Source organism: Dreissena polymorpha, chromosome 13 (assembly GCF_020536995.1).
Source record: "Dreissena polymorpha isolate Duluth1 chromosome 13, UMN_Dpol_1.0, whole genome shotgun sequence".
In the NCBI taxonomy this organism is placed as follows: Eukaryota; Metazoa; Mollusca; class Bivalvia; order Myida; family Dreissenidae; genus Dreissena; species Dreissena polymorpha.
In genome coordinates, this window is record NC_068367.1 from 49,187,860 (window position 1) to 49,214,248 (window position 26,389).

The 26,389-nt window shown below is 35.2% G+C and overlaps 1 protein-coding gene and 1 non-coding gene across 2 annotated transcripts; both read right to left on the reverse strand.

The window, feature by feature from the left end:
- Positions 1–526: 526 nt before the first annotated feature.
- LOC127855589 (COMM domain-containing protein 3-like) lies at positions 527–23,952 on the reverse strand. The gene is made up of 8 exons (XM_052391330.1): positions 23,770–23,952; positions 15,421–15,532; positions 11,664–11,727; positions 11,238–11,272; positions 8,960–9,020; positions 7,734–7,790; positions 4,901–4,960; positions 527–779 (listed from the first exon to the last, which is right to left on the reverse strand). The coding sequence occupies exons 1-8, from the start codon at positions 23,906–23,908 to the stop codon at positions 720–722; spliced, it is 588 nt and encodes a 195-aa protein (XP_052247290.1). The 5' UTR covers positions 23,909–23,952; the 3' UTR covers positions 527–719.
- A 1,611-nt stretch (positions 23,953–25,563) lies between these two features.
- LOC127856668 (5S ribosomal RNA) lies at positions 25,564–25,682 on the reverse strand. Its single transcript, XR_008038179.1, has one exon. It is a non-coding gene; the product is annotated as a 5S ribosomal RNA (ribosomal RNA).
- Between the last annotated feature and the right edge of the window lie 707 nt (positions 25,683–26,389).

Sequence of the window (26,389 nt, forward strand, 5' to 3'; positions counted from 1 at the left end):
AAGAACTGATTTAAACTTGAGCTGCTTGAATCAATTCACTACAACAAGTGACAATGACAATATTGTTTTATCATGTTCTTAAGACCACAGCATACCGTTTAGAAATTAACGTGAGGCTGTGAAAGTGAAGTAGGAAATCTTAATGTTGAAAGACATGCTGAGTTTAATGTGCATCAATTCATAGATAGTGAAATGAACGAGAGCTGACAAATAGTTTCTGACAGCAAGAGGTAATAATAATGTTATGTATTTAAATAGGAGCATAATAAACATCGGATAATAAAAATGCTTATGTTTAACTTCATATCATATGAAACAATTCATGGTGCTTTAAATGTTGTAAATTGGAAAGTGTATGAGAACTTTGTTGAAAAATGTGTGCTTCTATGGGCATACAGACTGACAGATATCCTTGATGAATCTAGTACATACACCCTCCACGTTATTGCATGGGGTATACAACACATACTGTACAAATGCATTCATACAACCGCTTCTCTTAGAAGAAAAGACGATGAAGAAAAACCTGTCTATATATTTTATACAAAAATGAAGTGGACATATTGCACATTTAATTTTTACATATGGTACAATTCCTATTGTCACTTGTCCATTCCTGCCAAACATTCCTCCATCAACAGTTTAATATCTTTCATGTGACAATTTAAATGTCACATTTCGTATGATGATTATGATTGGTCCAACCCACTTAAACTTCACTATGATTGGCTGATTTTCTCCAGGCATTTGCAAGCATCTTTGAGTTTTCCTACCAAGTCCTGAAAAAGAAATAAGACAATGTAGGACATACCCATAATGTCTAGCTAAATAAAAGGTGTTGACTGAGGGATGTAGCTTCTATCATTAACATTCAACAACAAAGCAATTAAGTGATTTGATGAACAACAAGAGCACCGCATAACGGGTGCCAACGCTCGGCTGCCGGTGCAGTTTTGAATAAATGAAAGATTGTCAGATTGTTTACATTTTTTTTTAGGTCACAGTGACCTTGAACTTTGACCTAGAGACCCAAAAAATGGATGTGGCGTGTAGAAATCATCAAGGTGCATCTACATATGAAGTTTCAAAGTTGTAGGTGGAAGCACTTTGATTTTAGAGCCAATGTTAAGGTTTTAGCAAACGACGCCGGCTGACCGCGGACGACAGGACAAGCTGGCTATGACAATACCTCGGGTTTTCTCCTAAAACAACTGAGCTAAATATACCACCTGTTAGGTGAAGATATTAGCTTGTTTACATCAATAGTTCTTGTTACTATTTGGCAATTAATTTACCATGAACAAACAACTTGGTTCAATTGATATCACCAGCCAATTTCACAATTTTGTGACAAACGGACGAACAGACAAGGCCAATATATAGAGAATACTAGGTTAGCGTTGAATACAGAGAAGTTTATGTTGCGAGGCTTAGAACGCCGGAAGCGCGAGCCTTGGCGAGCGCTTTCGGTGTTCGAGCCGAGCAACATAAACTTCTCTGTATTCAACGCTAATCCTAGTATTCTATTTATCCCATTTGATTTTTTCAACGTGACATTTAACATAAATAGATCTAATAACCTTAACAATAATTTTAATTCAGTCATAAAAGCGCTTAAAATCTAACAAATGTAACCATGCGTAGTGATATACATGTATTTGTTCTGGTACGCAAAATAGTCTTTAAAAAATTCACACACAAACTGTAAAACAAGTAAAAATATCACCATATGCCTACATTCAATTTTACGCAGTATGCGAATTTTAACACATTACGACCGCGAAAAAAAGATTTTACTTTACTATAATTTATTTTATTTTCGAAAGAAAATGATCAAAATCCAATATGGCGGCGATTGCTCCTGACAAAATGCTGTCGATGTCAACATACATGTACACCATCGACGACCTAGTTCTGGCTACCATAACTATAAATGTCGCTTTTTATGATTTTTGACTGGCGCGACTTTGTACAGGTCTGTCAATACTAAATAAACTGTACGCTGAAGTTTCTTTAGCTATCGAAGACCTTGACAATTTTGACGAGTAAACAGACAATTGCAGCGACTGACACTTTATTTGACAAAATATACAGGGCAATACGTTTTCCGACTTCGGACGATGAATTTAAGGACGCGCAGAACGTGTTTTTTATATAATGTTATGGGTATGCCGTGTGTGATCCGATGCATCAATGGCGCCCATGTTAAAATCATTTCCCCGAGAACAGGGAACGACAAAAGTACAAACAAAAATCAAAACACGTAAGAACTAGTATCTTACCTTTAGTTATCCTTTAAAATCCATCTAATAATCCATTTAACTCAATAATTGACGATTTTGCATCTAGGGTCATTAATAATTATTTTAGCATAGTTAAATAAAGACCCTTATGCCATTCTATCACTTTATTCAAATGAGTTTATGAACGCGATAAACTTTCTTCTTCGTCACACGCTACGTCATGTACTCTACATTACAGTACTGCTGTTCAAATGAACCGGAGCAGTTTATCTAATAATAGCCGTTGGTAAACTCGGTTGCATTTGCAGATTTCTGCATATAAACATAATTATGTTTAAACTTGCACACTGTTTTATTTATCTATGGTAAATGCCCTTATTGTACGAAAAAATAATCTAATATATAAATACACAAAGAATGGAAAACATTCAAGTACACAACAGATGAATGAGTAGAAAATACCCGTGTACAAATGGGACGTTCCCAATTCCAGTGTGGTGCTATTTTACCATCTTATACTTTACACAGCTCTATGCCTAACGTGAATTAAATAGGAAAGCAAACATAGCAGATTATTCATGAACTGTGCGATATGTGTATGGCTTGTTGTACATTCTTAATATTTAAGTTAAATGTCAAAAGTATATGCTTTGGTTATAAACAATGCACATTACACTAAATAATGTCATATGACTAGATTTAAAGGTTGAAGGTCGTATAATTTTGAAGCTCAAGTTTTGTCGACTTTGTTTCTTATGAAAAATCATTCAGTGGTAAAGTAAATATAAATAAAAAAATAACAAAACAAAAATCGTGTAATTTTATATTTTATTTCAACATTTCTTTTGGTGAATATGTCATATATATTTTTTTCTGCAAAATATGCACATTTTCTTTTCATGGGTGACCTTAAAATTCGATCAATGAACCAAACAATATCGACCTAATTTTAGCGCATATCGCATGACGTCATTTAAAAAGTAGTCCGTGCACGCGACAGGTATATTCCACAGTGTTGAATACAAGCAAGTATATTCCACAACGTGTTATACCGTCAATGTCGCGGTGAAAATGGGATAAATATCCCTCCACCTTAAGCAGGGATTAATAACGATCCCCATGTTATTATTAGGTTTCTCCTGCTGGTGCAGCTGCAATCTTAATTTGTACATGGGCAATGCTCTGTGAAAAGGGGGGTATAATGCATGTGTGTAAAGTGTTGTCCCAGATAAGCCTGTGCAGTCCACACAGGCTAATCAGGGACGACACTTTCCGCTTTTAAGATTTTTATTGTTTAAAGAAAGTCTCTTAGCAAAAATCCAGTTTAGGCTGAAAGTGTTGTCCCTGATTAGCCTGTGTGGACTGCACAGGCTAATCTGGGACAACACTGTAAGCACATGCATTAAACCCCTTTTTCACAGAGCATGGCTCATATATTTAATTTAAAACAATTATACATTTGCTGGGAAAAACCAGTATTTTGTCAATGTGTCTTTTATTTGTTCTTTAGAATGCTTCCATATTGGGTATCAAAGCCCGCGATCTCTTAGTCAAATGGTGGCTACCATAACCGTTACGCCATGGGAAACTCAGGTGCAAGACATCTCATCTGAATGGCATGCAGTCTAAATTAAGTGGTTGGATTAAAATTCATCGAATTAAAAAAATGAGCAAGTATCTAAGTGCTACAATTAGCAACTGTAGTGGTAGACAAAATGGCCAGTCGAAATAGCCTCATTTAGAAAGGCGGATAAAATCAATGAAGAAGATTACACAAGTGCAGCGATCTAGTGGTTTGTATTGCAAAAGTTGATTGTTTCACATATTTTGTTAGTGAAAACAATCACACAATTAGTGCAATGCAACCCATCTGTACACCACAACCATGTTAAATAGAATATTCCATTAATAATATATATCCTAGTATGTATTTAAAATAACATAACAAGTGACCAAGGCAAAATGTCAAGTACATATTCCTTAACTTTGAGATTGACTCTGGACCAAGAGACCTGTTTGTTGCACACGATACTACGTCTCTTAATACTGATAACTTTTGGTGAGTTATAAGAAAAAACAGTCATGCTAGACAACCTTATGCTCCAGGCAAATATTACCACCCGCTTGCCCGCCTTCTCGGATATTCTCATAAAACAACCCATTTTAACAAACGGCGTAAAATGATTAATTTCTTGAATCTATTGAATGTACTTGCAACACGGTATACAGCACTTAAGTGGCCAAGTAAACCCTCTCCCACTCAGAAGGAAATAAAAATGTCTAAATGCAACCATCATAAAACCAGAACAGCCTACAAGTAACTCGCAGTGTGTTCAGATTTTATTCCGTTTGCTGCTCATTTAAATTTATTTAATTTGCAAGGGACTTCAAAGGCATATCTTAGTTGTAAAGAGTTAACCCTTTCCCACTCAGAAGCTAAGTGAAAATGGTCAGTGCAAACAGCATAAAACCAAAACAGCCTGAAAGTAACTGTTCAGGTTTTATGCTGTTTGCTGTATCTAAGGTTTGGAGATATAGCCTTAAAAACTTGAATCTAGTAATATAGGTATTTACTTAAATGTCACTTTCTAATTGACCACAAATGCATCAAAATATGTATCTAAGGGGTAAAGGGACAACTGAGACTATGACCATACCTGCAGCTGCTCCTGTGTGCAGGAAAACTGGACCTCCTTCAACCCGGGGCTCTCTGAAACCTGCACAAAGCAGATAAACATAAACATCTGATTCCAGGCCCTGAATACCTTTTTTTGTTTGTTAATATTTATCAATTAACCTTTTACCACTTAGATACGGATTTTAACGCATTTGTAGTCCCATAGAAAGTTAAATATAACTTAAGACCTTTCTAACTAGATTCAATTTGTATATGCTTCTTTTCCAACCCTGAGATACTGATGAGCAGCAAACAGCATTAATCCTGAACAGACTGTGAGTTACTCGCAGGAGTTTCTGGTTTTATGCTGTTTGCACATAGCCATTTTAACTTTGCCTCTGAGAGGGAAAAGGTAAAATAAATGTTTTAACATAATATATAATGTATGACCCCACTTAAGGAGGTATACAGATTTTCCTTTGTCAATCAGACCATCCTTCCCACTTTTTTGTTGTGCTTAACTTAAACATATATATGCTACATGGATGAAACACTACAAACATATTAACCACAGTGTGAAATGCTGCACCAATGTATTTTGGTTCAGATACATTCAACACAAACTTTCTTAGGGCCATTTTAAGCAAAAACAACAAAAAACAAACAAAAGCAAACATATCAATTTGCATATAACATTGCTCACCTTGATTTTTTTTTACACAACCAGAGTTAGGCCTTTAGTTTAAACCTATTTTTTTTAACTCGATTGCATCGAAAGCCTAAGGCTTATATAAATGCTCTCGAGTCCTTTTAGAACACAACAAAACAATTCATTTTCACTTGTGTTGCATGTAACTTAAAAAAGGTTCTATATTTACCAGCATGTGAAGTTGTGAATCTCTATATTTAGTGATGCATGTTTTAGATACAACTGGAGTTATGGTCTATTTTTATATTAAAAACAACAAGACAAGCAAATTTGTAGAATTGATATCTCCCGCCAATATGATTCTTGACACAAAAGTGTTATATTTGACCCCGGAGCGTATATTGAGCATCTAGAGTCCTTGATTTGACACTCCAAAAAGCATTGTCTTCAAGATACAAAGGGCCATAACTCCGTTATTAACAGATGGTGTACAATGCCATTGGGCGTGCATCATCCTCTTATCTGTATATATACTCATACCAAGTTTCAATGAAATCCGCCAAAGCACTTCCAAGATATGGCTCCGGACACACAAAAAAAGCATTTTTTCAAGATACAAAGGGCCATAACTCCGTTATTAACAGATGATGTACAATGCCATTTGACGTGCATCATCCTCTTATCCATATATATACTCATACCAAGTTTCAATGAAATCCGCCAAAGCACTTCCAATATATGGCTACGGACGGACGGACGGATGGACAACGCCAAAACAATATCTTTCCGACTTTGGCGGGGGATAACAACAACAAAACATGTTCCACTTGTCTTGCTGCTACAGGGCTTCACACATATCAACTAGCAAATTAATGTGTGACTAAATGGTTGTATATGAAACCTTTAAAACTTGAATCTAGTAAGAAAGGTCTTTAACAAGGGCTGTTTGTAAAACATGCATGCCCCCCATATGGGCTGTCCGTTGTAGTGGCAGCCATGGTGTGAATACGTTTTTTGTCACTGTGACCTTGACCTTTGACCTAGTGACCTGAAAATCAATAGGGGTCATCTGCCAGTCATCATCAATGTATATATGAAGTTTCATGATCCTAGGCGTATGCGTTCTTGAGTTATCATCTGAAAACCATTTTTTAATTTCAGGTCACCGTGACCTTGACCTTTGACCTAGTGACCTCAAAATCAATAGGGGTCATCTGCGAGTCATGATCTATCTAATGATGAAGTTTCATGATCCTAGGCGTATGCGTTCTTGAGTTATCATCCGGAAACCATTTTACTATTTAGGGTCAACGTGACCTTGACCTTTGACCTTGTGACCTCAAAATCAATAGGGGTCATCTGCGAGTCATGATCAATCTACCTATGAAGTTTCATGATTCTAGGCGTTTGCCTTCTTGAGTGATCATCCGAAAATCATTTTACTATTTCGGGTCACTGTGACCTTGACCTTTGACCTTGTGACCTCAAAATCAATAGGGGTCATCTGCGAGTCATGATCAATCTACCTATGAAGTTTCATGATCCTAGGCGTATGCGTTCTTGAGTTATCATCCAAAAACCATTTTACTATTTCGGGTCACCGTGACCTTGACCTTTGACCTAGTGACCTCAAAATCAATAGGGGTCATCTGCGAGTCATGATCTATCTAACGTTGATGTTTCATGATCCTAGGCGTTTGCATTCTTGAGTTATCATCCGGAAACCATTTTACTATTAAGGGTCACCGTGACCTTGACCTTTGACCTAGTGACCTGAAAATCAATAGGGGTCATCTGCAAGTCATGATCAATCTACCTATGAAGTTTTATGATCCTAGGCGTATGCGTTCTTGAGTTATCATCCAAAAACCATTTTACTATTTCAGGTCACCGTGACCTTGACCTTTGACCTAGTGACCTCAAAATCAATAGGGGTCATCTGCGAGTCATGATCAATGTACCTATGAAGTTTCATGATCCTAGGCCCAAGCGTTCTCGAGTTATCATCTGACAACCACCTGGTGGACGGACCGACAGACCGACATGAGCAAAGCAATATACCCCCTCTTCTTCGAAGGGGGGCATAATTAAATTTAACTTCTAAAGGACTACAAATGCGTGAAAATACATATCTAAGTGGTAAAGGGTTAATTCTGTGTCCATTAATAATTGCAAGTGTCAATTATTGTTCCAATTCAAAAAAGTTCAAAGTACCGGTACTCACCTCTGTTTTTAATGACACCAGATACACAGCTTCATTGACCTTCTCTAAATGGTTGTTCTGAAAATACAGCAATGGTCACAATTAAGCAATAAAAGGAAATTCTCCAATTCCTCCACTTTTCGTGTGTGAACAGTTGTTTTTTCCTATAAGCTTAGTAATAAGATTATACAACCATCTGCTAATACTTTGACAGGCCCATAATGTACCGGTACTGCTTGATCATAGATTGAAAAGTACCTCGAGACTATCGTAATATTGAAATAAGATGGAACTGTCACATGATTTTTTCTCAAAATAAACATATAGCATGATTCAAAACTTTGGTAATACCCTTAATTCCCAAAATGCATTTTTTATTTTGTATCAGTGTTGATTAATTTAAAGTATATAGAAGTGTATGAACCCTGAACCAGTTGTACCTTCATGTTTCTAAGGAAGTCTAGTATTTTTAACATTCATTGTACCGGGGTAGTCAAACGTCTGAGAAATTGGAACTGTTTAACACAATAATGTTATGGAACTGTTACTATTGGGCCTGAAATACCCCCTGCATGATCCTTTTTGACAAATAATTGTTAGTTCACCAAACAAATAGAATGAGGAAAAGCTTTAAAGCATATCTTTCACTTGTCTGATAGATTGAAGCTGCTGACAAAGTAAATTATGAAGCAAGGGCAAAAACATAGCAATTGAAGGCCCATATATATGATGCATTGTTTTGCCACCTACTGCTCTCAGTGCCATGCCCTTGACATTGACTCCACCTCTGTTGAAAAAATGCTTAAATATATTGAAGGAACATCTACCTTTGCAGTCCTTATGACCACCGCAAAGTATAATTTGCTTGTTTACTAATATAAATAATCTAAAAAAATTGGTTGTTCTATTGATTCACTGCCATGAAATAGTATGCCACAAGGTGATTTTTTGTGCAAGTTGATTAACAATTCCTAGATTGTGATGTTTAACTTTGAGTATGGAATAAAAGAGTTGCCGTAGTTCAAAAGTCAATGTCAAACATGAAAAAGTTTATTCGCAACTTAAATATTGACCCATGAGATTGCTTGTATAATTTCAGTTTAGAATTCCTATTAATTGAACGGTTAAGATCAAGAATATTCTAGGACTGGTCATGGTGTTGAGGTCATGGCAATCGGCAGGTGATAGAGATAAGAGTAAGTAATCAAGGCACCAGTTCATTCCACCCTAGCAGCCTGTTATCCTACCTTAATATAATAGTCAAGCCTCCAATCAACATCAACAATATGACGTGGTGTGGTCCCTACCCTGAAAGGAAATAAGAAAGCATCACATAAAATTGTTTTATTAATGAGGTGAATTACGAGATTTGTTGTTTACTGAGGTAAATCATAACAAATGATTTGTTGTTTTACGAGGTAAATCATAACCAATGATTTGTTGTTTTACGAGGTAAATCATAACCAATGATTTGTTGTTTAACGAGTTAAATCATCATCAATGACTTTTTGTTTACTGAGGTCAATCATCATCAATAATTTTTTGTTAACTGAGTTAAAACATCATCAAAAACTTTGTGTGTACTTAGTTAAATCATTATAAATAATTTCTTGTTTCCCACACAAAATCATCTGCAATTATTATATTGTGCATTGATTCAGAGATATAAAGACAAACTTGTCTAAATTAAACCGTTGGAGATTTAAACGCTATCACAAAATTGTTCCGGGAAAAAAGGAAAACATCCTATATTATGTTCATAGAAGCTTGCCTTTGATGTTGTGCTAGCAAAATCATTTTGTACAAAAAACATTGCTTAAGACAAAGGTTTGTAATAACATGTTTATTGTTAAGCCACAGGAATTTATGAATCTTTAAAAGGAACTATACCATGAAACTGACAATGAAATGTTTAAATCAAGACATTGCTAGTGCTCTTAGTTTTCCAATATTAGATTTAGAAACAAAAAAATCTTTGCAAACATACTGTGTCCAAAATTTTTAAGAAAATATTTACATAATATCTATCACAATGATGTTAAGATATTCTTAGGTATAACATCAAGTTACTGCTGGTAAGTATTTGTTATATTGTAGTGTAAACCTTAAAGAACTAAAATAGTCTGTTGAAATAATAATTGTATTGTTTGTTCTTGAAATGTTGTCATAACCCTTTCCCACTCAGACACAAAGTAAAGAGTAACTTGCAGTCAGTTCAGGTTTCATGCTGTTTGCTGCTCATCAGTATCAAATGGTTTGAAATGAAGCCTTTAAACTTGCATTTAGTCAGAAAGGTCTTGCGAGTTACTCACAGGCTGTTCTGGTTATATGCAGGTTGCACATAGCCATTGTCACTTTGCCTCTGAGTGGGAAAGGGTTAAGACAACATTTCAATAGCAAACAATAAAATCATGTTCACTTTGCTTCTTATGGGGGAAAGGGTTAATTAACAAAAGCAGTGTTAAACAAGAAATGTGTTTGTCAGAAACACTATGTCCCCTTCTGCACCGCTTTTTTTTTTACCTTTGACCTTGAAGAATGACCTTGAACTTGACCTTTCACCACTCAAAATTTGCGGCTCCATGAGATACACATGCATGCCAAATATCAAGTTGCTATATTCAATATTGCAAAAGTATTCATAAAATTAGCGATTTTGGCCACATATATTTGACCTCTGACCTTGAAGGATGACCTTGACCTTTCACCGCTCAAAATGTGCAGCTCCATGAGATACATATGCATGCCCAATATCAAGTTGCTATCTTCAATATTGCAAAAGTTATTGCAAAAGTTAAAGTTGGCGCAAACCAACAGACCAACCAACAGACAGGGCAAAAACAATATGTCCCCCGATATAGTGGGTGGGGGACATAAAAATAACTCAATTAATACATTCCACTTACTACATACTTGTATGTGGTGCCAGGTTTAATGGCCATCAATTGCTTATGTATTTGTCCATGGATAAAAGCACATAATTTGACCCATTGGTGCAAAAAGGTTCCATGTGACATTTGAATAAGAAGGCACACAGTACCTTTCTGCACCAATGCGGCAGAATGTAGAATTAAGATTCAATTTAATTGTCCAAAAATTTACAGAGATTTATAACAACGTAAACTCTGGGATTCGGAAGATACAAAAGTTATGCTTAACAATTATTTTAGTGCGTCAACAAACTTATGAGTAAATAAAGAACATAGCAAACAAAGATTCAATATAGCAAAATACAACTTGAGCAACTTGAGAGCAGCTACCATATAGCAAAATACTAACAACTTGAGAGCAGCTACCATATAGCAAAATACTAACAACTTGAGAGCAGCTACCATATAGCAAAATACTAACAACTTGAGAGCAACTTGAGAGCAGCTACCATATACTATGGCTACTTGAGAGCTGTGAAGGACTGTATGGTAAAAATAACAGAAATGTTAGCAGATTCTATAAAACAGATTCACACCCAAAAATCCATATTTTGATTGTACAGACTTAATTGAACACACAAAATATGGTACTTACCCACTGAGCAAAATCTGTACTAACTGTTTCTTAGCCTGGAAAAAATGAAAATCAATGGTCTTGTAATCATTATGGATTTAGAACATTACATCAAATATCAGCTAACACATTGAATTATTATACGGACCGTGCTCTGTGAAAAGCGGGTTTAATTCATGTGCGTACAGTGTGCCGAATGCACAGGCTAATCAACGATGAAACTTTCCTCTTGTATAGTATTTTTCGTTTAAAGATAGTCTATTCTTAGTAAAATCCAGTTTAGGCGGAAAGTGTCATACCTAATCTGGGATGACATTTTACGCATATGAATTAAATCCCCTTTTCACAGAGGACGGTCCCTTTGTGTGAAACGGCCATATCTCTTGATGTCATTTATTGAGGTGATAACCACTTACCATAAAAAAACTATTTTCTAATAATACTCACTGTGTAAATTTTGTTGAATGTTTCAATTCGTTCATTGTTGAATTTGCATTCTTCCAACAACGAACTGCAACAGTCACATGAATACAGATTATACAAAAAATGAACACTTGGATATATATACCAAAACTGTAAACAATATTTATAGAATGTTGGTGACAAAACTACACAAAATGTAAGCGTGTTAAAACATTCTCCATAGTTATATATATTGAAAGCACAAGACAAATCATTATGTGTTCAAAGATACTGATAAAAAATCCAATAGCTTTAATAAATTATTTATTGATTTCTATTTATAACTGGAATAACAATTCACAAGCCATGAAATGTTAGGCTTATCGTTAGTGTGAAGACAGTTATAACTACTAAAAAGAAAGGAAATTATTCACAAATTAGCAGATGAAAAGAAGAATACAGCTCAACACTGAGGTAAATTTATGTAATTATCCCTACGCTTTTTGAAAAGCGCGGGGTTATTGTGATTATCTCCGCCGTCTGTCTGTCTGTCCGTCCGTACTGGCCACTATCTCCTCCTACACTATAAGCAATAGAACCTTGAAACTTACAAACATGGTAGCTATGAGCGTATTCGCGACCCTGCACTATTTGGAATTTTGATCAGACCACTGGGTAAAAAGTAATGGGGGTTGGGGTTGGGCCGGGTCAGAGATTTTCACTCATTTTTTTATTTTATGTACTTTAACATTGGCCATCACTTTTGCAATATTGAAGATAGCAACTTGATATTTGACATGCAAGTGTATCTCATGGAGCTGCACATTTTGAGTGGTGAAAGGTCAAGGTCATCCTTCAAGGTCAAAGGTAAAAAAAACAAATCCAAGGGAAGTAATAAGCTTTAAAGGGAGGTAATTAATGAACCTGCCAAATGATATAAATTGTTTTAATAAATCAAAGCGGCACAGTAGGAGGCATTGTGTTTCTGACAAACACATCTCTTGTTTTATGCTATTTTACATTAACTTCTTCATTTCTACACAGATTTACTTCCAATTGATACTGAACATCTCTTATGACAATATGGTCGATCTCAACTATGCATGGCCCCATTACAAATTCTGGGGCGCCCCCTGGGTCAAACATGCGGGGTGGGGATACGCGTCGGCCTCTGCTGCGCCATTTCTAGTTGTACATATTTTTTTTATTCATTTACAAATATTTTCATAAGTATATACTCTGTACAACCCAAAACGTGTTTGAATACAACAACAACACTTGGAAGATACATACAGATGGGGCCACTTAATATGGGATATGAGGTACTAAGTTTTCATTGTAAATGAATTACAGTGACAACTGTATACGGTTATGGTCACTTTTGGAAGAAACAAAGGCTTATAACTATTACATACATATATACATTAAACAAATTTGTACTGAAAAGTTTTATCTCCAGCGTACTCATGATCAATTTTCTAGTGAATTGAATTATTCAACATTCCTTTGACACATAAAAGCAGTGTTTTTTTTCGTTCAAAATAGAGTGCCGTATTCTGCCACATTCCAAATAGAAAACAAGAGGGCCTGAAAGGCCCAAATTCACTTACCTGAGATTCAAAGGAACTGACCTGTTCTGTGCAGCCCAAAATGTTCTTACCAACTTTCATTACTAGTGAACACCCTGGCAGCCACGTTTTTCAACAAACCAGAATCGTTTTTATACACATCAAAGATATCATTTAAACAAATATACTGACAAAGTTTCATGAAGATTCATAAGTCCATATAAGGAAAAATTACCCGCCCACTGGTGGCAATGTTTTTCAAGCAACTGGAACCATTTTCGAACTTGTCCAAAATATCATTGGGACAAATCTTCTGACAAAGTTTCATGATGATCATACAATAAATACAGCTTCTAGAGTGTTAACAAGGTTTAACTTTAGCTATATAAGGAAAAATGCAACGCCCTCTTGGCGGCCATGTTTTTCCACCAACCGGAACCATTTTCAAACTCATCCAAGATATCATTGGGACAAATCATCTGACCAAGTTTCATGATGATCGGACAATAAATGTGGCCTTTAGAGTGTTAACAAGGTTTTACAAAAGCATGATATTTTAATTTAGCCATATTAGGAAAAATGCCCCGCCCCCTGCTGGCCATATCTTTAAAGCAACCAAAACCATTTTCAAACTCATCCAAGATATTATTAGGACAAATCTTCTGATCAAGTTTCATGAAGATCGGAAAATAAATGTGGCCTCTAGAGTGTTAACAAGGTTTTACTATAGCCATATAAGGAAAAATGCCCAGCCCCCTGGCAGCCATGTTTTTCAACCAACCGGCATCATTTTTTTAACTTGTTCAAGATATTATTATGATGAATCTTCTGACCAAGTTTCATGAAGATCGGACAATAAATGTGGCCTCTAGAGTGTTAACAAGATTTTACTATAGCCATATATAGCCATATTAGGAAAAATGCCCCGCCCCTTGGAAGCCATGTTTTTCAAGCAAAAGTAACCATTTTCGAACTCATCCAAGATATCATTGAGGCCAATCTTCTGACCAAATTTCATGAAGATTGGACAATAAATGTGGCCTCTAGATTGTTCACATGGTTTTACTATAGCCATATAAGGAAAAATGCCCCGCCCCTTGGCAGCCATGTTTTTCAAGCAAACGTAACCATTTCGAACTCATCCAAGATATCATACAGACCAATCTTCTGACATTTAATGAAGATTGGAAATAAATGTGGCTTCTAGAGTGTTAACAAGGTTTTACTATATCCATTTAAGGAAAACTGCCCCGCCCCCTGGTGGCCATGTTTTTTCACCGATCTGGACCATTTTCAAACTCATCAGAGATATCAATGAAACCAATGTTTTGACCAAGTTTCATGATGATTGGGCTAAAATTGTGATTTCTAGAGTGTTCACAAGTTTTCTATGTAGCCATATAAGGAATACTGCCCCGCCCCCTGGCGGCCATATTTTTCAATGGACCTGAACCATTTTTCCAATCAACCAACATATCATTAAGACAAACATTTTGACACAGTTACATGAAGATTGGGCATCAAATGTGAATTCTACAGTGTTTACAAGGTTTTTCTTTTTTTTTACCTAGTGACCTAGTTTTTGACCCAGCATGACCCAGATTCGAACTCAGTCGAGGTATCAATGGGACAAATGTTCTGACCAAGTTTCATGAAGATCGGACAATAAATGTGGCCTCTGGAGTGTTCACAAGGCAAATGTTGACGCCCAACGCCGCACGACGGACAAAAGGCGATCACAAAAGCTCACCATGAGCACAGCTCAGGTGAGCTAAAAAGTTTATATTTTTACCCAAACGGCTAAACATTCCCAAATGAAGGCTTAAAAAAAATATAAAATTATTTAGATCTATAATACTGACAACACATTTATTCTTAATTAAGAAACATTTTTTAGCAAAAAAAACCCAACAACTCAACTTTTCCCAATTTAAGTCAAAATGCTGGGAATAATCCCAATCCAAAGAGACCCAGGCCCATTCCCAAAATGATGAAAACAAAACACTGCCAAGGTTTGATAATAATAATATCTGCACAAATTTGAAATTGTTAAAAAGTTGTCATCAATGAACAGTTAAAGTTAGCATATCGGACATGAGTGAGTTAGCATGTATATGCAAGAAAATACATTATGTAACATAGCAGCAAGTGTTTGGTTATCTTTCCCACAGACACAACTTCTGCAGCTAGAACTTTGCCAGGCTCAAAATTTTTAGTAGTGAAATTTACCATACCTGATAGAGGAGGTATCTAGATCATGTTTTGCGGCCTCAGCAACCAGCGTGACAAGTGCTGCATACACTTCCTTCACCACAGCCTGGTCTTCTCCTCTGAATGAAGGATCCTCTGCAATCAAAACAATTACGCAATCAAAATAATTATGGATGTTACAGATATAAGCAAAAAGTTATAAGATTTAAGATTTTTTTAAAACCTCTTTCTTCTGTATAAATGAGGTTTGAGTGAAGCAACCCTTTATTGTTAAGTGCTTCCAACATGAATTCATGCCTGAAACATAGCAATTTACAAGATCATCTTTAAATTAATTAAACCCATTTTTCTACTTAAAAGCAAGTTTCCATATCTAACAAAAATTGATCATTTAAAATACCCAAATGCTCTGTGACACAGCTGCATATACACTTAGAGATTTTCAAACGAAACAGTTTTCAAACTTGAATACATGCATCTCCAATATGAGTAAAGATTTTGTATTTAAATTTTACCTGTGATCATTTGACTACATTCTGGGCAAGTTCACTATAAAACCAATCATCCGTGATGATCAGAAAACTCAGCACATGGGGTAGGTATGATGTCATCTGCGAAAATGGTGAAATGCGATGTTTTTCTGATTTGATTGCAAGTTCATCTTTTTATGTGGGTCCTTTGACCAGATATACATAAAACTAATTAAAACAATTAAATGAATATGCAGGAGCTCAAACACTCAAACGCTATTGCAGGCTACCGATCCCACATGCTAAAGCATCTGATCAGCATGGATAAATGATTTTATCATGAGATTGCACAGAATGTAATCAAATAATCTCATTTACAAATTTAAATCACAGTCACATGCCAGAATTTTTCAGGTTGAAAACCAGAGTTTCCATAAAAAATGTTGGGACTTTTGACCAAAAAGCGGGACACCTAAAATGATCATTCATGCCACCTTTACTGTAATCAGTCATCAGTACATTACTTACAAAAACTCATAATTTGTGGCCAATATTGACAATAAATGTGTTTAAGAATTTCACAAGCACAAATGTTCTCCATTTTTCAGAAGTAAATACACAAGAGCACTATGCAGATGATTCCAAAGGCATGCCTATATTTGACATCCAATCGGGACAGGGGCCCAAATTGAACACATGTAAATCGTGTAATGTGATGTGCCCGCCTCGAGCACTGTTTTTATTCAACCAATCGTCAATTGACTCTAAATTTATATTGATGCAATATGTACAAACTATTTTCTGAAAAGCAGTCGAAATGAAAGTAAATTTATGTGAAACATCAATTATTATCAGTCAGCATTTGTTTGCTATACAAAATCAATGTTTTGACAGGTTTTTTAGCCTCACAGATAATCACATACTTGGACTTGATAAGGCCATAAAATACAAAGTAGTTTGCTTTTATTTCACTATGATGCATCTATAGATAGTAAATATGAGGGTGGTGTACATCTGTTGATTATGTCTAATCATTTGGACTCTTATCAATAGCAATTAGAGACCCCTATCATAACAAGAGCTTTCAGAAGACAGCTCGCTCGACTTTTCGAGTGCTTGACAGTATAAGGTAAACTATCATGTGGAAATTGTTCATATTCAATAAGTTCAAGGTAATATAGTCACAATCTAAGTGGAAGAGGACCATAATTGAAACATATTGATCGCTTATGTTTTAAAATAGTTGTACATTATAGACTATTCTGAGATCAGGTATATTTTCCACAATCTATTGAACATTTGTAAAAACATAAAACAAACTAATAAGATTAAATTTCAAGTTTGATAGCAATAGCTATCAAATAGGGTAGGAGACGGGGAATAATGTGTGTGTGTGTGGGGGGGGGGGGGGGGGGTAATTTATTAGATGATATTTAAAAAATAAGAAAAAAAGAAAAGAAAAAAAAAATAGTGGTTTTTTTTTTTGGGGGGGGGGGGGGGATTCTGGGGAGGGGGAGGAGTGGGGGATGGTTTGAGTGGAGTTCATTGTGGTATATCAGGTAAGTGTTGTTTTGTCAAATTATGAATCAAATCTGATCCTAAATAAAGAAGTTATAGCCATTTAAGTAAAATTTATTTATTTGACCTTGAGATTCAAGGTCATTCAAAGGTCAAGGTAAATTCCACTTGCCAGGTACAGTGCCCTCATGATAGTAAGAAAGTATTTGAAGTTTGAAAGCGATAGCCTTGATACATTGGAAGTAAAGTGCATCTAAACGCAAAATTTAACAAAATACCCAAAGTTATTAAGTCAAAAAAGGGCCATAATTCCATCAAAATGATAACCAGAGTTATGCAACTTGTCCTGTACAGTCCACTTATGATAGTTAGCGAGTGTTCCAAGTCTGAAAGCAATAGCTATTATACTTTAGGAGTAAAAGGGACCAAAACAAACATTGTTCAAACTTTGGAATTTTCTAAGTATAAAAGGGACCATAATTCTGTCGAAATGCCAGTAAGAGTTACATAACTTTGCCAGCACAGTCCTCTTATGATAGTTAGTAAGTGTTGCCAGTATGAAAGCAATAGCTTTGATACCTAGGGCAGAAAGTGGACCTAAACACAAAACTTAACACATTTTAAATTTTCTTATTATAAAAAGGGGCATAACTCTAAAAATAATGCTGACAGAGTTATGCACCTTGACCTACACAATTGTCTTGTTGCCATAAAGAAGCATTCCAAGTTTGAGTTAATTATCTTTAATAGTGTTAAAATTATTTGACTTTATAAAAAACTTTAACCAACGCCGACGCAGGGGCGAGTAGTATTGCTCTCATTTTTTCTTCCCACAAAACAGGACTTTCCTGTCGAGATCAGGACGTCTGGCATGTATGTTTTAATCAAAATCTTTACTCATAACTGAGATGAACAAGTTTGAAAAGTGTCCAAATGCATATTGCGTTAGAAAAGTCTTCAAGCATAATAATTGATAACAAAGACAATTTATTTGATTAAAAGTATGCATGCAATCTAGCATTGGAACTTGGTTGCTTAACAAAAACACAAAAATCAGGCTGACCACTGGCTCAAAAAATATAATCCACCTTAATTTCGCCACTTTAAAGGCACCATTATTTGTTGATGACATTGGCTACCCTTCGATCGTTTTTCAGGGAGGATGGCATTCTGAAATATATGCCTTACACTGCAAAGGTCAAACATGTTTTAAAAAGATGAAAGTACACCGAAAAGCTCTTTTAAGCTATTTGCTTTGTTATTTTCAAATGAAACTTTACCTTTTGCAAACAAAAAATTGCACAAAAAAACTAGTCAGAATAACAGAAATCAATATCATTAAATAAAACTTCAATAGTAAGCGTGTCCAAGTGCCCTACCAAGCTGAAACTGATGATGCATCCTTAGAGTTAAACTTTTTTTCACATCTGCTCTTGTTAATAGGCAAATTAATGATATGATGCTCTTAAGGAGGCCTTTTCACTCTTTGATAAATTGACAAAATTGAAAACAAAAGTTTCAGATTCACACATTTTCCTTGAAGTTATGATTTTTGTAAGGAAACAGTAATATTGAACATTTACCATGCTCTAAAAAATCCATTATGCATCTTTTGAATTAAAAACCAGAAAATTATAAAGCGTTGCAACGCGAAACGATTGAATAATTTGGAATATTCTGTTTTTGTCCTTATATTTTTTGATACTATGAGGATTGCATATGTAAAGTTAAAAACACTATTGTCACATAATGGGAGCGGATGGTCTAATGGATAGAGCGGTATATAGATTTTGCTCCATGTCTCCAGGGTTCAGTGGTTCAAGCCCTGTTGAGGGGTACTTTTTTTTAAATTCTTTAATTGTATTCTTTTTTTTTACCGGAGATTTTTAGACCCAATGTTAACATTTATCAATATAAAGCATTTAATGACAAACTTCAATACATGCCAAAATCTGTGAAAAGGCCCCTTTAATTGCGACATGCTTGCACTGGCCGAATTTGTTCCAGTACAGTCGATCGGGTAGTTCCGGATCTCGGGTAATTCCGAATTAACTCTATGGTTTAATTAAAATATTAGTCTAAAAGATATTGCCATATCGATATAACTGCGATTTTTGGAAAATGTGATCAATTTCAAGCAATAACACAGTTTTGCTTCTTATTTCAACGGTGTTTTTTTTAAAAATCACACTTTGGTAACTATCACAGTCGTGTCATTTTACCGTCGCAACTTCTGTCTATAACACGCGTCATCAATTAAAAAACGTTTATAAGCACATTTTCTTGGTAAATGCTTGTACATTTGGTATGAATTTGTTTGTTTATTATTATTTTTAAATTCCTGTGAGTGATTTGAGTATATGTTTATGATTAATGGAAAGAAAAGCATGGAAATTGCACCTCGTGTACATGTCAGTTGCGGATCAGCTGATTGGGGAAAATCTCAAAACAGTTTATTATTGTTTAAATACTGTGTTAGTAATATTTTAAAGCTCTAGCTACCACACAAGTTTTTGTATATATATATATCAATTATATATGAAATATATATATATATATATATATATGAAAGGAAAAGTGCCTAGTTTCTCATAAATTTGATATAATGTTTCATTGGAATTATTACATAATACTTGTAATACTATTTTGTTACTTCAATGTGGAGAAATACAGAGAATAAGATTCAATTTTGTTTATTCTGTATGCCTTTCTGCCCTAAAACTTTAACATTGCTCATAAAATGAAACTTCATGGACCTGGTTCTCCAAACTTTACATGTTCTTGCATCTGATTGAGATCTATTATGCAAACCAGTTATGAGGCACTAGGTCTAAGTCCAAAGGTCAAGGCTAACACATACAGTACATGTAAGCATTTGTTGCATGCATCTTGGTTTGTTTGTATGTTTATGTGTTTAGTAATAAGTTATAACATTTTAAGGTATAATAGCGGAATAATAAAAGACCAGCGGAGTGCTGAAAACTGTACTATAGAGAAAATATAGATTAATAAATAATGGTAAGATGTTACTAGTGCTGTAAGGAGATAATATTTTAAATATTTATCCTATTTTTAATGTGTATTTATGCTGTGATTTTGCTTTTCAGATAATTGTCAAGTTGGACTGATGGGTCCTAAAAAGCACAAGTGCTCTGCACAGTCATTGGCAAAGAGGCTGAAGCAGATACTTTTATATATTTTTACATTATTGCTATCCTATTATTGTTAAATGTTGCCATAATATGTTATTTACCAAAAATTTAACTGGATATCTAGTATTGTCTTCCATTTCTTTACCATTTTTATCCCAGAGGTACTTGTTTATGTTGTTTTTTTTTGGATACTTGTATTACATTATTTTTACATTATTGTGATCCTATTATTGTTACATGTTATCATACTATGTTATTTACCAAAAAATTAACTAGATATCTAGTATTATTTTCCATTTCTTTTGAAAATTTATTCCAGAGGAACTGGTTTATGTTATACTATTTATGGATGCTTTTATATATTTTTACATTATTGTGATCCTTTTATTAGCAAATGCATTCCAGAGGTACTTGTTTATTTTCAGTTGTCATTTTTATGCCCCCCGGATCGAATGATATGGGCATATTGTTTTTGGCCTGTCTGTCATTCTGTCCCAAAACTTTAACCTTTAAAGTTTTTTTATAACTTTTGCAATATTTCAGATAGAAACTTGATATTTGGCATGCATGTGTATCTCATGGAGCTGCACATTTTGAATGGTGAAAGGTCAAGGTCATTGTTCAAGGTCAAAAAAGCTAATCCAAGGAAGTAATAAGCTTTAAAGGGAGATAATTATCTGTACTTGCCAAATGATTTAAAAAATCAAAGAGGCGCAATAGGGGGCATTGTTCCTGACAAACACATCTCTTGTTATAAATACATTCATATAAAGTTCTGTATTTTTTAGGACCTTAGTTATAAAAATATTTTCTAGTCATACATAAAATGTTCTAGCCATAGCCATATATGTCATATTTTCATACAGTTTGTACATTATTGTGATTCTATTGTTGTTAAATGTTATGTTATTTCCCAAGAAGGTATCTTGAGTTTATCAATAAATTGCTTGTATTGAGAATTAGTGTTTGTTTTATATAACCAATAATACAGAAGAATCAATTTCAAATCAAAACATAAATACTTTCCAACAGCTTTATTCTCCTGTGTACAGACACACACCCTATGTTGTTTTTTAAATTGTCAAACAGTCATTAAACTGAAACAAACGAACCTATCTGATGTTTTATTTAGTACATGCATCATTTGTTTTGACAGTCAAAATAATTGTTGACAGCAAAAATAAGTTTTGAGAAGATCCCTGACCTACATCTTCCCAATAGTCCGAGTGATCCGAAATTACCACACTCGATTCAGAACTAGCCGACTTTATGCAAGTGAATAAGTTCAAATTGGCATCAGAAATGTATTGGTAAGTATTAATAAATTAATATAGGAGGTTTTGGGGATTCCGATAATGACGTCACGTTTGCGCATGCTCGAATTTTGGCCGTCAACACTGCGGCCATGTCGCTATTGTTTGCATTTGATGAACCGCATCGTGATAAGGTTATCATAATAATATCTACTTGACACATATTCGCGACCATTTTTAAGAACAACAAAATACTCAGAAATTGAAATTCTTTCAGAATCAATTAAATTCAATGAACGAACACAAATAAGGACGAAAATAAACAACAATAGATTGATTTCATGTAATCAACATTTAGAAACTGATTTGAATCTATTTGTCTGTAAAAACTTACCTTGTTACAGATTAACTAAATTCTCTTGATAAATTTGTTTTTATTTAATTGTTCACACCAGACAATTACTAACAAAACAGGGTGTCATAAATCTGGGAACCTATACCCTGAATAAACCACATGTGTCTGGTCATTAAACACAATTTATGATACCTCCAGGTTATTTCTTGGCATATTGAGCAGTCATTTAAGCCAAATACAAAATACTTAACAGTAACTTTAATAAAATATTTGAACATATTTAAAAAATATACATTTTTCATAAATGGATCAACAGGAACTGTACAGTGTATATATATAAGCCAGTTTAAGCATAACAATAAAGTGTTTAATAACTATAAATTTAAAATATTGTACTGATTTACTGCTACACAATTAACATATTTAACGGGTACCTGCAAATGTAAACTCTGCTATAATTTGTAAAGATCATGCGTTACTGCAATGTTCGAAACATCCTCATGAAAACAAGCAATAACGTTTGATCATAGTAGGGATGTAAAATACTTGCGTAAAATAATTAAAATGTATAATTTATGGTATCATTAAATGCTAGATTTGTATCGCTCATTATCACTAGTAAATCGTTTTCAATCAACATGTAAAGATCGACAGTTCAATTTTCAAAATATGCAGGTTTTTTTTTTCCATTTGAATGCTAAATTTTATTAATTATTTCATTCAATGTAAAACCAAACGAAAATTCATTCAGTGTAAAAGAAAATTAAAACTACATTGAAAGATTGTAATGTATAGCGCTTTTTTTAGGGCTTTGTTTTATAACAATGCACCTATAACAATACATGTCTATCGCTGATGAAAAATAACACTATCGCATCCACACCACTTATAATTATAATCAAATTATTATATGTCTTGTTATTTTTGAATTATCTTTTATTTAAGTCCTACTTTAAGAAAGAAAACGGGAATTTATAGTCTTGTTTTGTGAAATTGTCAGTATTAAGTCTTCCGACGACCTTTTCTCTAATACAATGTAAATGGCCGCGATCGAGAGGTTTGACGGCCAATCTATTTTTAGTAACGGAAAACCCCTCTTGTGACGTCACGCCAAAACCTCCTATGGCCTGAAAGATGAAATATTTTACCTCAACAATCCAAGTATTTTGAAAGAAATTGCTTTCTTTTAAAAATATTTACACCATTATTTACGCTAGCGATCCGGAACTACCTGACCGACTGTAATTGACTTCAATAACTCGAGTTCTCAATAATGCTGCTTTTGGCAGTTAAGTAACAAATACAAAAAGTTGGACATTCTTTTTTCATAAGTGACTGAATGTCAATGACTGGACTGGTTATGGAGCATGTGACTGAATTGGTTGCATTTTTTATGCCAATTGAAGTTTAACTTTTAATACATGATGTTTCACAGATTATTCACAGGTTACAAGACAAGCATGGATATGGCAAGATAAAACAGATGACCCAGACACACTTCCACTTCTGTGCGAAAATTAAGACCTCGTGTTTAAATGTATAATAAAAGAGAAGGCTGTGAATATTTTTTAGTCACAACCAAGCGCCTTTGCAACTTTTTATGGAAATTCTACTGTTTTCATACTGGCAATGAGGTTTTTATGTCGGTCGTCGATCAAACCATCGAATGCTCGTGTTACAAGAACAGAAAACCCTTTGTCATTCACGTGAGCAGCATCGCCTGCCAGTATTAAACCATCTAACACCAATTGTGACAGTTCCATTTTCGCCCCCTGTCAAACGTCTGTACACCATGAGCGTAAGGTTACACACAAACACAAGGTTACAAAAACCTAATTGTTCTGGTAGCGGGCATTTTCAGCCCCAAGCTTTTTCGGCCCAGTCTCAAAATTCACGTCGATTCGGCACCAAGCTTATTCGGCCCCAAATTGACCAGGCTTATTCGACCCTATATTTTATTACACATTTTTTTTAAACTAAATTCAATACAGCGGGTATTGATTGGCGGTCCGTTTGTTGAAAACTTCTTTCGATTACAGTATAATTGAAACAGATGTTAATCGCCTTTGATTATGATTGATTAAAGTAAATTAATTAAATAACATTATCGCTTACAAACTTCTACAAATGTATGTCATTTTGTAATTGTGTCGGTTTTTACTTTAATCGATTGTCGGCTCGGTTGTTAAATATTGCTTTTGATTAAAGGTGTAAATTTTTTAAAAGAACAATACTTTATTTCTCCCATGTATACATATATACTATGCATCTACTTCTTCTACAACTAGTATACTACTACAACTAGTATACTACTACTACTACTTCTACTACTACTACTACTACTACTACTGCTGCTGCTGCTGCTGCTGCTGCTGCTGCTGCTGCTGCTGCTGCTGCTGCTGCTGCTACTGCTACTACTACTACTACTACTACTACTACTACTACTACTACTACTACTACTACTGGTCATTTGTACCATTAATAATTTTTCTACATGTATCTTGGTTATACTTACCGTAGGTGTTCTATATTGAACATTGTAAATTGCTAAATCATTTCAATTGATCCATAAGAGTATTTAATGCAAATTTAAGTTTGGGTGTTTATATGTTTACGCTTTCGCGTCAAATATTTTTATAAGGGGCCGTTAAAAGAGGAACAAATGGGTTGGCCCGATTTCGAATGCGATTCCGATTACCATGTAGAGGCAACAATATACTAAATATTTCAGGCGTGCAATGCTATAATCTCTATAAAAAAACGCTATTGGACAAACAAATCCTTATGTAGTGACGTATACTGAAAGTGAGCGTTCTTAAGATTCGTTCGCTAACGGAACCTGTACGGAGTGAAATCTCTATGCCGCAAACGTGTGCATGTGCAGTTTGAAACCGCCGCCATATACGTAAATTCACCAATTTGATGTCATAGATATTTTTAGCAGTAGATATCGATGTTAATGTATAAGTATGAGTTTTCTGTTGTGCAATGTCGGGGTGAGCCGTGGCATGGTGGATATTCAAGTTCCTTCATCTGAGACTAAAGCAGCTGAACTCCACCGGCGTGAAAACCTCTGGTCGACGCGTCGGTGGAACCGCCGTGCCAACTCGACACTCATCCTTTTTTTCTTTCGTTTCTTACCACACCGCATCTCAATGCATGTATATATCGCTTGCTAAGGTTTGGTGTGGAAATGCTTGCGTTCTTTTAACTGAGCGGTTCAATCTTGTAAAAGCTATGGTATATGCAGGGATTGTGTGCACATTTAATAAATTAATAGGGTTCGTTTACTCTGTTTTCAGACAATTATGCATGTTCGTGTCACCGCGATCACACATGATCATATGAAATAGGCGTTTCGGCATGTTGTTTCTCGAAGCATTGAACGTGTGCAATGCTTAAAATGCAACATAAAAAATTCCTACGGCACCCGATATTCCCAGGCGGTCACCCATCCAAGTACTGGCCGGGCTCGACGTTGCTTAACTGCGGTGGTCGGACGAGAACCGGTGCGTTCAACGTGATATGGCCGTAGACGTTGGTGGAGGTCTCGGAACGCGCATTTAAAGTAAGCACCATTGGAGCGTACGTGCTAAATAGGGAGACAAACTGAAGGAAATGTGTCTACTGCACCCGGTATTCCCAGGCGGTCACCAATCGAAGAACTCACCGGGCTCGACGCTGTTTTACTACGGTGAATCGACGCTAGCAAAGACAGACGCACACAACGCGTATTAAGTCACTGATACGAGCTACTTATGTAGTGACGTATACTGAAAGTGAGCGTTCTTAAGATTCGTTCGCTCACGGAACCTGTACGGAGTGAAATCTCTATGCCGCAAACGTGTGCATGTGCAGTTTGAAACCGCCGCCATATACGTAAATTCACCAATTTGATGTCATAGCTATTTTTAGCAGTAGGTATCGGTGTTAATGTATAAGTATGAATTTTCTGTTGTGCAATGTCGGGGTGAGCCGTGGCATGGTGGATATTCAAGTTCCTTCATCTGAGACTAAAGCAGCTGAACTCCACCGGCGTGAAAACCTCTGGTCGACGCGTCGGTGGAACCGCCGTGCCAACTCGACACTCATCCTTTTTTTCTTTCGTTTCTTACCACACCGCATCTCAATGCATGTATATATCGCTTGCTAAGATTTGGTGTGGAAATGCTTGCGTTCTTTTAACTGAGCGGTTCAATCTTGTAAAAGCTATGATATATGCAGGGATTATGTGCACATTTAAT